This window comes from Notolepis coatsorum (assembly GCF_963971535.1).
Source record: "Notolepis coatsorum genome assembly, chromosome: 20".
NCBI lineage: Eukaryota > Metazoa > Chordata > Actinopteri > Aulopiformes > Paralepididae > Notolepis > Notolepis coatsorum.
In genome coordinates, this window is record NC_140184.1 from 60275652 (window position 1) to 60289320 (window position 13669).

Consider the following 13669-nt stretch of genomic DNA (forward strand, 5'->3'; position numbering starts at 1 on the left):
GACACTTTAAATTAGAATAACAGGAACAGTGTATTGCACTACCAAAGCTAACTAGCATGTCCCATATGCTCTGTAAATAACTATGTACAGATACCGAGATGTCACTCCATGTTACCTGCTACCTGTTACTGCACAATGTTGTTTTCTTCTTTTGATTCTATTATATGTACCACTGTATTGCACATCGTTGCGGGCAAGACCACCCGCATTTCATTGTATACCTGTATGCCGTGACAATTAAAACTCTTGACTTGACTTGACTTGACTTGCGTGCGTACAGAAGCTATAGAGGCGTTATTTCTAAACCTAGCCGCATTTCTGGCAGACGCTCTCTGATTGGCACTGACTGACGCTCTCTGATTGGCCACTGACGCGTGACGAGATGTGTCTTTGCCCATTTCCACGTCAAACAGCCTGCAAACTACCTGGCTTTCTATCGCCATGCTCTAAGACAAACTCTAACCTTAACCAACTTCGAAAGAGTGCCTAAGCTTAACCGTCGAAATAACTTGCCGTCACGCTCTAGACAAACTCTAACCTTAACCAACTTCGAAAGAGTGCCTAAGCTTAACCAGTGTAGAAACAGGCGTCGGCCAATCAGAGAGCGTCTTGCCAGAAATGCGGCTAGGTTTAGAAATAACGCAATATTATTATAGAGAGGGTTGGAAATCTATAGTGCTCTCACTGTCCTATGGAGGGCGGCAATACGCCTAGTCCGCCGGAAATATACAAGAAGAAGAAGGACAGCGGTGACGCGATGAGCATCACATTTCTGCGACAGTTGATCATTCATTTACGGTAACCAGCGGTTTCCTTCGCATCATTCAATAAGCATGGCGGCTTCTGCATGTAGCGCAGGTGAAGAGGATGTTTCAGTGGGAAATGAGGGCAGTAATAGAGGAGAAGGGGATATGCTGCATCAAGAATCATCTTCTGGAGATGCCACCCAACGGAAAGCCGTGTGTCTCATTGTGTTGGGCATGGCGGGGTCTGGGAAAACAACTTTCGTGCAGGTAACATTAGACAGTGTGGCTAGCAGCTAACGTTAGCCAATGATGAGCAAGCCAAGCTCGCTGGTGTTAGCTGTCTAAATGCGACTTTAACCTCTTAGTAGAAAGCAATGCGGTAACGACAATGTTTATTCATAAAATAGTTACCCCACATTGGTATTTTGAGTGAGGTTTGTTGTTAATAAATGTTAACACTAAACGATAAACGGTAGTCAGCTGGCGTTAAGTATCAACGCTTGTGTTTCAGAGACTCACCGCGCATCTTCATACAAAGAAGTCACCTCCCTACGTCATCAACCTAGACCCCGCGGTACACGAAGTCCCCTTCCCAGCTAACATTGGTAAGGTTCTGCTAACTCATGATAGTTGCCTCTTTCATTATACGTTGTGTCCTGTTATTGTGTGTGAGTGTGAGTGAGAGGCATACAGATCAGAGACCTAGAGATGGATGAGGTTGGCGACATGCATGTGAATGAATGAATGAGAACTTTATTTAACAGATTGCAGAATGGGTACAATACAGTACGGCTCAATACACACAATTGTTAAGGGGATGCAGACCTGAGAAAGACGTTTGTCTTGTTTACATCAGGGTCCCCCATTTTCAATTCATATAGACATTTATGACATACACAACATACTAGCCCCTTTCGTGACTTTCGGTTTGCAAGCCTGTGGCTTTTGTGACCGGAGTCACTTGCCCACCCGCCCCGATCACCCAGTAGAGCGATCACCAAGCGTCGTCAAGGGGCTCGCGGTGTGTCAAGAATACATCAGATCTGAATTTCAAAGATACCCAGCGTACAATATGGGTCTAACACAGCTTCACGATGGGGTCTGGAAGCTCGGAGTTGCTAATAAACAGTTTAAAACATTGTTACTCGACGAGTGGTATTTACAGACCGAACGTCCATCTCCGCCGTTGGTGTCACAGCGCATGCGCACCATGCCGCGTTCACGTTACTGGGAAGAAGCGGAAGAACCAGAGGACATCTCGTTGCTACAACTAGGAAGCCTTCACGCTTTGACTCTATATATATATCTATGGATGAAACGCCCACATCCATACTTCCGCAATTCGTGACGCGAAGTGGGAGATATGGGGTCTATAAAAGAATCCCATATGTCCTAGTAGGAATTACCACTAGGAGGCTGACGTGAATGGTTTTTCCCAGTCGGAAACTGGTTCTTCCGCTTCTTCCCAGTAACGTGAACGCGGCATGGTGCGCATGCGCTGTGACACCAACGGCGGAGATGGACGTTCGGTCTGTAAATACCACTCGTCGAGTAACAATGTTTTAAACTGTTTATTAGCAACTCCGAGCTTCCAGACCCCATCGTGAAGCTGTGTTAGACCCATATTGTACGCTGGGTATCTTTGAAATTCAGATCTGATGTATTCTTGACACACCGCGAGCCCCTTGACGACGCTTGGTGATCGCTCTACTGGGTGATCGGGGCGGGTGGGCAAGTGACTCCGGTCACAAAAGCCACAGGCTTGCAAACCGAAAGTCACGAAAGGGGCTAACAACATACATGACATTTATGGCATAGGGACAGATATAGGTATTTAGTACTGATACATTTGTGACATAAACGGTATTCAAATATACAGTACTGTTACCCCTAGATCCTGACAGAGTATATACATATGATGGGGAGGGGGCTGTACATTAGGAGGGGGTGGGTGGGTGGTTGAGAAATATACATGCCCCTCCCCCACCACAGGACAGGACACAAATGAACAGAGTTACCTCCAGTGTGACAACATCGATCAGATTACCAGCAAAAATGGACTTCACATATTCCACATTAATACAAATAGCCTGAGACCTAAACTGGCTGAAATCAAACAGTTGTTTTTAAACGGTAAGGCTAACATATTGTGTTTCACAGAAACAAAATTAGACTCATCTGTACAAGATCCAGAGATTGAAATTGAAAACTACTCAATAGTCAGGAGGGATAGAAACCAGTATGGAGGTGGCGTCTGCGTGTATATACACAAGGATACCAAATACATCAACAGTACTGACCTTAACCATGATGAAATTTAAACTGTTTGGATTGAAATCTTATTAGACAGGGCGAAACCAGTACTAGTAGGCACAATATATAGACCGCCAGAACAGAGTGGCTTTTATGACACACTTGATGGGTGTTTAGCTGGGGTGGAGGGGGTAGAAAAAATTCTTATTGGGGACTGGAACACGGATATGCTGCGTAAAGCAGCACCCGTCTTCAAGGCCTTCAGTAGATTTTCTGATCTGCACGGTTTCAGCCAGCTAATCACCCAACCCACAAGAGTATGTGATTCGACACAAACCACCATTGACCTCATTTTGACCTCTGACAAGTCCATGATCTCCAATAAAGGGGTGATAGCATGCGGGTTAAGTGATCATTATATGATTTTCTGTACCCGCAAAAAGCTAAAACAGAAGGCCGGCTGTCACAAAACAGTCACATCTAGAGACCTCAAAACTTACTCTAGAGAGGCCTTTAACCTAGAACTGGGGAGCTTGGACTGGTCAGATGAACTCAGTGGTACACAGGTTGAAGAAACATGGCTTGGATTCAAAACCAAATTCACAGCAATACTCAACAACATGGCACCCATAAGAACCACCAGGGTTAAAAATCGCGCTGAGCCATGGATGCACACTGAAATACTGGCCGCTATGAAAACCAGAGACAAAAAATGCTCTGAACTTCATAAAAGTCAGACAAAGCTTTCCAAAAGCTCAAACAGTGAACTCCAAGCCCACGTGGTTGAACAAAAAATTCAAAGAAACAGACTAAGAAATGACGTAAACACCATGATCAGAACCGCAAAAAGAAATTTCATCAACGACAAAACTGAGGAAAACAAAAACAAACCCCGCAAACTTTGGAAATTACTCAATAATCAACTAGGCTGCAGTAAAAAACTTAAAACCAGATTCTCAAACATAAACATAAAGACGGACAACACGCTCATCACAGACAAGCTGGATGTAGCCAATTACTTAAACATCTTCACAAACATAGCCACAACACTGGTAAACAAACTACCCTCCCACTCAGGGCATTATGGGGTAGAACACATAGTAGAATACTACAAAAACCTAGGGGTCCACAAAGATGACTTCAAACTTGAAATGGTAACAACTGATGAGGTACTCAAAAAATTGAGCGCCCTCCAACCTAACAAGGCCACTGGCCATGACAACATCCCCTCCAAATTCCTCAGACGCAGCAGCCGCCATCACCCCAGTCATCACACACATAATACACCTCTCTATAAAACAGGGACACGTCCCCAAGGACTTCAAAATTGCGAGAGTGACCCCTCTGCACAAAAAGGGCAGCAAATTAGACCCAGGCAACTACCGCCCTGTTTCTATTCTTACCTCCATCTCGAAAGTCATGGAGAAAATAGTCTACGAACAGGTCGAAAAGTACCTGGCGGAAAAAAAAATCTAATCTACGAATTCCAATCTGGCTTCAGAACGTCCCACTCCACTGACACATGCCTCCTCTATTTGAACGACCACATCAAACAAGAGGTGGACGCGGGCAAATACTGCGGCATGGTCATGCTGGACCTACAAAAGGCCTTCGACACTGTCAATCACTCCATTCTGATGGACAAGCTAAAAGCAATTGGTTTTGATAGCTTATCAGTGAGCTGGATGCAATCCTACCTGGAGGGGAGAGAACAGATGGTAGAGGTAAACGGTACTCTATCCCCCCCCTCACAGTGAGCTGTGGTGTTCCACAAGGAAGCATACTAGGACCGCTACTGTTCCTAATTTATGCAAATGACATGTCGTCAGCCTGTGACTGCAACCTGTTCCTGTTTGCGGACGACTCAGCCCTGCTGGTCTCTGACAAGAACAAGTTGCAGGTTGAAAACCCTCAGCACAGAACTAGGCAAAATCTGCATATGGCTCGCTGATAACAAACTATCATTACACATGGGCAAAACAGAGTCCATTCTCTTCGGTTCAAATAACAAACTCAGCAAGACCGACGGCTTCTCAGTTACAGTGGGTGACAATATTGTCACAAGGAAAGACGAAATTACGTACCTGGGTTCCATCCTAGAGGCAAATCTTTCCTGTGACAAAATGGCATCCAATGTAATAAAAAAAGTCAACCAACGAACTAGATTCTTGTACCGGATCTCCTCTCTGGTAAACAAGAATACCCTGAAGACTCTGGCAGGAGCACTCATTCAAGGGTACTACGACTATGCGTGCACCTCATGGTACCAAAGCACCTCAAAGGCGCTTAAAACAAAATTACAAACATCACAAAACAAACTGGTCAGACTACTACTTGACCTGAACCCCAGAACCCACCCCTGCCCCAGCGTTTCCGTTAGCCGGTAATTACCGGTATTTGACCGGCAAAATCTGTTGAAGTCCGACATATTTAATCTCTCCGGTCGTAATGTCCGGTGAGAATAGTTCCCTCTGGGCACAATTTGATTGTTTGAGTTGTGTTCAAATGGGCTGGAATTGAGTGGCCTATGCGATGAACGAAACAATCATTACGTTTGTTATCGTTGCTTCGCCAAGCAGCCGGTCTGGTAGTGACGACGCTGTGTCGGCGAGAGCTTGCTGCTGGATTTGCGAGAGGCATGCAGCTGCAGACCCACAGAACCCACCAGCTTTGCTGGCACAGTGCGGTCCCCAGACCTGGAAAGCTGCTCTGCGGGTCTGCAGCTGGATGCTTCTTGCAAACTAACTGCGGCCGGCTCGCGCTGACAACAGCTTTCATTGTTGGACCGGCTGCTTGGTGGAGCAACGATGAAACGAATGTAATGAATCGTTCGTCGCATAGGCTATTTGGTTTTGGCCTGTTTTGGTACGGTTCGGGTGGTTGAGTTGTGCTTGGAGGGAGTTATTTTCACCGGACATTATGACCAGCACCAAGTCGTTGGGAGGTGGAGATATACATCACGCAAACCCACGATAATGTTGCCGTCTCTCTCTGCCAAATTTCTCAGTTCTTCGCTTGATATAATTAATACAAATGTCCAATATAACGGAATTCGTTAGCTCATAAAAATGTGATTATAACAGACTGCTGTTTAGTGTCGGACCGACTGCCCACATACGCGGTCTATTTTATTTCAAGTCAGCAGCAGCACGGAGTATCGAGGGACTTATTTTATTTGGAATATATTAATGACTGTATACGCAAAAGTAGCCTAGTTTTAAGTAATAATATTATAAATCTACATGCCTTGAGGATGACATTCTTTATATAGCCTGCCTATCAATTGTTTTAAAGCTCAATAAACTATGACCGGAATTAATCTCATTTGTCCGGTAGATTGAAATCTTGCAGGTCACGGAGACCGGCAACAATTTTTTCTAACAGAAACCCTGCCCTGCCCACTTTGACAACCTAGGATGGCTTAGAGTAGACGACAGAGTACAGCAACTTGCAATGGGCCTGGTCTACAAGATACACTATACGACCGGGGTACCCATGTACATGTCAAAATACTTCCCAAAGGTCAGTGAATACCACAACCACTACACCAGAGGAAGCTCAACAAATCATGTAAAACCCAGATTCGGCTCAAACAAGGGACTAAACACGTTTCGCAATTATGCCACAACAATGTGGAACGCCCTACCCAAAGCTGTAAAGGAATGTGAATCACTACCCACATTCAAAACCGCTCTTAAAGAGCACCTACGGGAGGCTGCAATTCGAAACTGGCCACCGTAAATGCCCAAAACCCCCACCACCTCTTAACAGACAGTCTCCTCCCCACCGCATGTATATATTCCCTCCCCGCCGTATGTATATTTCTCTCCCACCCACCCACCCCCTCCTAATATACAGTCCCCTCCCCATCATATGTATATACTCTGTCAGGATCTAGGGGTAACAGTACTGTATATTTGAATACCGTTTATGTCACAAATGTATCAGTACTAAATACCTATATGTCCCTATGCCATAAATGTCATGTATGTTGTGTATGTCATAAATGTCTATATGAATTGAAAATGGGGGACCCTGATGGAAACAAGACAAACGTCTTTCTCAGGTCTGCATCCCCTTAACAATTGTATGTATTGAGCCGTACTGTATTGTACCCATTCTGCAATCTGTTAAATAAAGTTTTCATTCATTCATTCATTCATTCATACATGCGGTGGGGAGGAGACTGTCTATTAGGAGGTGGTGAGGGTTTTGGGCATTTACGGTGGCCAGTTTCGAATTGCAGCCTCCCGTCCCGTAGGTGCTCTTTAAGAGCGGTTTTGAATGTGGGTAGGGATTCACATTCCTTTACAGCTTTGGGTAGGGCGTTCCACATTGATGTGGCTTAATTGCGAAACGTGTTTAGTCCCTTGTTTGAGCCGAATCTGGGTTTAACATGATTTGTTGAGCTTCCTCTGGTGTAGTGGTTGTGGTATTCACTGACCTTTGGGAAGTAAAGCCGTCGGTCTTGCTGAGTTTGTTATTTGAACCAAAGAGAATGGACTCTGTTTTGCCCATGTGTAATGATAGTTTGTTATCAGCGAGCCATATGCAGATTTTGCCTAGTTCCGAGCTGAGGGTTTACTCGTTATTATCACCATACATAACGCTTGCTTATATTGAAACACGTTGAGATCAGGGCCGTTCTTTCAACCTGAAAGTGCACTTTCTTCAACCTCGAGGTAAACAAATCACAGAAGGTAGACACTGCCGCCTGCCGGCACCATCCAGATATCGACGTGAGCTAACGGTAGCTAGTTAGCCCGGCCGGCAGCCCGGCACCATCGTATCAACGTGAGCCAGTTGCATTACGATTAAAAAATGTCAACACTCACTCACCCCGTTTTATATTACATTCCCAAAGAAGTGCCTCCGTCTCTCGTAGTCTCGTTGTGCTGGATGAAGTCACTGGCGAGTCGACTCGTGGCGCGAGGGTTTTGCTTAAATCCGAACAGACTCCAGTCCTTTAATTGTCCAAATGCGACAGTGTGTGCAAGTTTAGCTCTTGTTTGACAAAACGTTAGCCATCTGTGGTCAGGGAGCTCATCGTGGGCTGGAGTGACGGTGGTTAACTTCGACGCTTCATCGTTCAATGGTAACATTAAACAAACACACTGTAGCACCCACTCCCCACACTTTATAGCACACACTCACTTTAAACAAACACACTGTAGCACCCACTCCCCACACTTTATATTTATTGATAAAGGATTGCACTACAACTCGTACACCTTACTGTAAATTGTACCTCATCCCATTTCTGCTTTGCACTATATAGTATTGTATATTAGTACACTGCATAGTATTGTATATTATATGGTAACTCAGTTACGTCTATTCTGCATCGAACATTGTACATATGTCTATACTGAACACTGTGACCTCATTTTCTACTTCTAATTTACATGCTATACTATGTTATTTGATACTTATCTTGTCTAGCACAGTCTCTGGAGCGTAACAGTAAGAAGCATTTTGTATAAAAGTATTCTGTACTTCTGTATGACAACTATTAAAGAAACTTGAAACTTGATATTATTATTGCTTAAGCTTTAGCAGCTGCTCAGAGATGAAATGCATACAGGCATCTTGCTCAGCTCAGCTCTGTGCGGGGAAATATGGACCGCCTCCCCTGCCCTCTGCTGGCTGTGCTGTGTGTGTGTGCACGCACTTCAACCAACTCGAAAGTTAACTCCGTTTCACTAATGGAAACCGAAACCCAATGCCGTCCCTGTATAAACTCCGTTTCAGTGGAAATAGAAACTTAAAACCAACTGTGATTTAATACCGTCGGTATTTCTAAATACCCCGGTATACCGTCATACCGCCCAAGCCTACCGTTTACCTCTACCATCTGTTCTCTCCCCTCCAGGTAGGATTGCATCCAGCTCACTGATAAAACCAATTGCTTTTAGCTTGTCAATCAGAATGGAGTGATTGACAGTGTCGAAGGCCTTTTGTAGGTCCAGCATGACCATGCCGCAGTATTTGCCCGCGTCCACCTTTTGTACAATGTACAATTAACTGGAATGAGCTACTTATGACAGACGCGATGATAACAACATGACAGCTGTATAATATTGGATGTGACTTATAGCCTCCATTCCCATGGTGACTGAGATCCGAGAGACCGTACTAATGTAGGAAATCAGTCATGACCTATCTTTTTTTATTAAAATTGTTATGCTCGCTTATGCCGGTATTTTTTACTGTTGTGAAGGACTTTGAACTGCAATTTCTGTATGCAAACTGATATACAAATAAAGTTAATTATTATTATGACGGTGGACCACTCATCAAGATGGTTTTCTGCGTTCATGTGATGTCTGGTATATCGGATGAACACGTTTCCGACCTGAAAATAACATCTGTGAAACAGCCTTCCAAGTCAGATAAATAATGTGAAGAAAGTTGTGATGTTATGCCCTTTGACCAGCACTGCTATGGAGTGCAATAGAAAATGATAATATTAACTTGTTAAACAGTAGTGGCCTAAAGCCCTAGTTTGTGTGTTTTATATTATTTACGTTATTTGTGCAACAGAGTATTTGTTCAGAGTTCCTCTGAAAGTATTCCAATAAACATTTACCAACCAGAATGTAACAATGTTGTTGTAGTGGCAATCTTGCAACTCGTCACCAGGAAGAACAATAGATGCATTCAATTATTTTGTTGAAAAAATGTTTATTGGAATACTCTCCATGGACAAAAGCTTTGGGAATCGGTGGTAAGTAACTTTACCAAAGTCTGTATGTGTAGAACAAACATGGATGCAACCATTGTGACATTAGGGATGGAGTTAAAATCTTGATTGACGAAGTATGGTCCCCCAGCATGACTGAGGGCATTTTCTCATTAGGAACTGTTGCCTCCATTCCGTTCCCGAGAACGATAGTCCACACTCCCCCGCTGGCCAGCTTTCACACTACCAATCTCGTTTAGTTCCCGAGCACTCTTGAGGGAGCAACACCCCGATAGAGCAGGTGGCGGTATGCACCTAGGGCTGCCGCTGGGCGATATGGCCTCTAAATGATATCGCAATATTTTTGGCTATATCACGATTAGGGATGGGTACCGAATTCGGTACTTTTGAGGTACCGAACCGAAACACGTCGGTACTACCGAGTATCGAATCAAGTGAGAAACCAAAAAAATAATGATTTTTTTTTTTTTTTTTTTTTTCATGTCAACGTTCACACGCACAATATATATGCTTACCTAGGATTTTGACTTGATTCAACAACAAAGCAGTCGGAGCAATGACAAGCCGAAAACTGTCGAAATTGTAGTTATTTGAAGTTTGGATTTTTTTTTTTACGACTGAGGTAGGTAAATTACATTTCTTGAGACTAAAGTACAGAAAAAAGGTACCGTTGGGTACCGGTATCGATTCACAGGTACCGGTATCGGTTCAAATGTGAAAGGTACCCATCCCTAATCACGATACATATCGCAATATTTTGACATTTCCTCTAAAGCACTTAACACATTGGGTGCCAGCAACAAGATATCTCGTTGTTGGCCGCCATGCGGAGTGCCAATTATGAGAAATCTTGTTATTTAATCGTTATTTCTTTTATTAGCGATATCTATTAATTTTTCATCCATCCAGCCTCACGTTATCATTGGGACTGGCTCTGATCTCAAAGTGCAAATACCGCCCCCTATCGTCTCCCGGATGGTATTGCACCCATTGGATTGGAATCAATGAAAATGCATGAGAGAAAAAAACTCTGCATTCCACATTTTACTTCAAGTTCAAGTTCTTTAATAGTTGTCATACAGAAGTACAGAATACTTTCATACAAAATGCTTCTTACTGTTACGCTCCAGAGACTGTGCTAGACAAGATAGTATCAAATAACATAATAACATAATATAGCATGAACTTAGAAGAAGAAAATGAGGTCACAGTGTTCGGTATAGACATATGTACAATGTTCTGAGTTACCATATAATATACAATACACAATACTATGCAGTGTACTAATGTACAGTACTATCTAGTGCAAAGCAGAAATGGGATGAGGTACAATTTTAGGTACAATTTACAGTAAGGTGTACGAGTTGTAGTGCAATCCTTCATCCATAAATATAAAGTGTGGGGAGTGGGTGCTACAGTGTGTTTGTTTAAAGTGGGTGTGTGCTATAAAGTGTGTGGAGTGGGTGCTACAGTGTGTTTGTTTAAAGTGGGTGTGTGCGTGTGGATGTGTGTGCTATGTGCGTTTGGTGGTTGTTGTTGTGTAGTGTTCATTCATTGTTCGTTTAGCAGCCTGATGGCCTGGGGATAGAAGCTACTTCTGAGTCTTTCTGTGCTCGCCTTGAGACTCCTGTATCGCTTGCCTGACCGCAGCAGTTCGAAGAGGCAGTTGTTCGGGTGACTGGAGTCTTTAATGATTCTCTTAGCCTTGCCCTTGCAACGCTTGTAGTAAATGTTCTGGAGGGTGGGGAGCCCCCCTCCAATTGTGCGTTCGGCTGAACGTGTCACTCTTTGTAGTCTGCTTTGGTCTACTTCTGAGCCATGAGACTATTGCATTCATTGAGGCAACCGAAAGCAGCGTGGATTATCTGTTGCGAGGTCTAACATTGGATCAATAAACGCGATCGATATTTGGAATGGCGATCAGGAATTGGATTAATCTTTTTGCAGAACATCTGATGTGAGTAAGGACTTGGGGTAATCGGATGTTTATCCACAGATTTCACAACGTGTCTCATATGTGTGCGTGTGTAACGTTAGCGCCAGGCTGGGCATAGATAATCGATTTTTCAGCCCGCTTCTCTAGCGTGCATAAATACACATATACTATCGATAATCTAGCGTTTATTTGAAAATGATTCATAAATAGGCCGAAAAATTACAACGTGTATTCCAGTAAAGGGCTATTTTCGCAGATTTTTCTGGAATCACTAGAAATCTTCAAAACTATACTCATATTCAAAACGGTATAAAGCGGAAATGTACCAATGAAAAAACAATCTGTTTCATTGTTGACTGCAAGCAAGTCATTGATAAGCGACGGTTGTATTAGACACATAGCCATAATTTAAGATATAGTTTATGCATTCGCAAATATCCCTGTCCTCTCATTGACTAAAGCGCTGGCACTCAAGCGAAAAAATAGCGCACCCCCTGCTGGCAACCAATTTGTTAAAAATGCTTGATTTAACTCTTTGATGCATAGTCACGCCAATATGATGATTATAATAGTCCCTGCAACATATGCATTAAACCATGAAGATACTTTCAAAAATAATTATGAAAAGTTTCTAAAAATCTAAAAATGCACTAAGATTAGTCTACTGTCTGTCACACTAATACAGCATTTTTTTATTAAAACATTCTAGTATTTAAACATGCTTCTAATTTATTTCGTAAAAAAAAAAGGTTTACAGCGGTTTTCCTTAGGGCTGACCTTTGAAGCTTTTTTTGGCAATCGAAGCTTCGGGGCCGAGCTTCGATTTTAATTCGAAGCTTCGAAAAAAATAATCTTTTTTTTTTTAATTTTTTTTTTTTTTTTTTTTAATCTTATGTTGTGGGACTTGTACAGCACTTTCGTAAACGTTGTTGTTTTTAAATGTGCTCTATAAATAAAGTGGGTTGGATTAATTAATTAAGTAGCCCCTTTCGTGACTGAGCCAACAAGGTTTCACTCGGCTGTGTGATTTAATTCAAGGTGGATCGCTGTTGTCGTTTGAACAACTTCAGATTTCATGGGAACTACCAATCCCCCAAATCAAGAATGTTTAAGATGAATGAAGTAAGATTTTGATTATTTGAAATATGGCCTGTGTAGACTAAACTATGCACAGAATTATGTCAGTCTACAAGGTCCGGATTCTACATGGTCCGGCAATGTAGACCTTGTAGACTCCACTACAGACCAATTATCAGTGAATGTTCATGCATTTTTAAGAAGGGCAACTTCCACAAAAAAACAAAGAACTCACCAAAACATCTCAGTAGCACCTTATCTAAATTTTATTTCCTATTTTGTTTATTCATCCCAGTATCTTTCTTTCTTATGTGTGGAATTCTACAAGGCATGTAGGTGTATATGTATTTGAGGATGATATCCTTCAAACAGGCAATAGTGATGATATAATTTGGGCAGTGCTGAGCTGGGTTACTTTCCTCCAGTGTATTTGTCCCCCGGCGCGCGCACACACACACACACACACACACATTTACATTTAGTCATTTAGCTGACGCTTTTATCCAAAGCGACTTACAAGTTCTGTACGACAAGACAGCAAGAAGGGTACAACTCTATCAGCTGAGTAACAATGTTTATCAAAGTGTTGCGTGTTACAGTGTAGGTTAGTTTATTAGGAAAAGTGCATGACAGTAAGGTTAGTCACGGTTAGATTCTTTTTTTTCTTTTTTTTTTTAATCATTTCAGATAATGGTTGAAGAAGTGAGTCTTTAGTCGACGGCGAAAGATTGGACGGGATTCGGCTGTCCTAACTGGGATGGGTAGTTCTCACACACACACGCACACACACACAAATCGAAGTAAAAAAAAGAAAAAATCGAAAAAAGATTTTTTTGAAAAAAAAATTATATATATATATATATATTTTTTACTTCGATTTTTTTTTTTAATGTTCGAAGCTTGTGCCATCGAACGAAGCTTCGAAGTATTTAAGACAGCCCTAGAATACACTGA

At 42.5% G+C, this 13669-nt stretch overlaps 1 protein-coding gene across 1 annotated transcript in view; it reads left to right on the plus strand.

The window, feature by feature from the left end:
* The first annotated feature begins 828 nt into the window (after nucleotides 1-828).
* The window catches only part of gpn1 (GPN-loop GTPase 1), a 72926-nt gene continuing 60085 nt past the window's right edge, over nucleotides 829-13669 (plus strand). Inside the window, exons 1-2 of the mRNA XM_084337266.1 lie at nucleotides 829-1013; nucleotides 1258-1351. Coding sequence (XP_084193392.1) covers nucleotides 834-1013; nucleotides 1258-1351 — 274 coding nt within the window. The 5' untranslated portion in view covers nucleotides 829-833. The remainder of the gene's footprint in view (nucleotides 1014-1257; nucleotides 1352-13669) is intronic.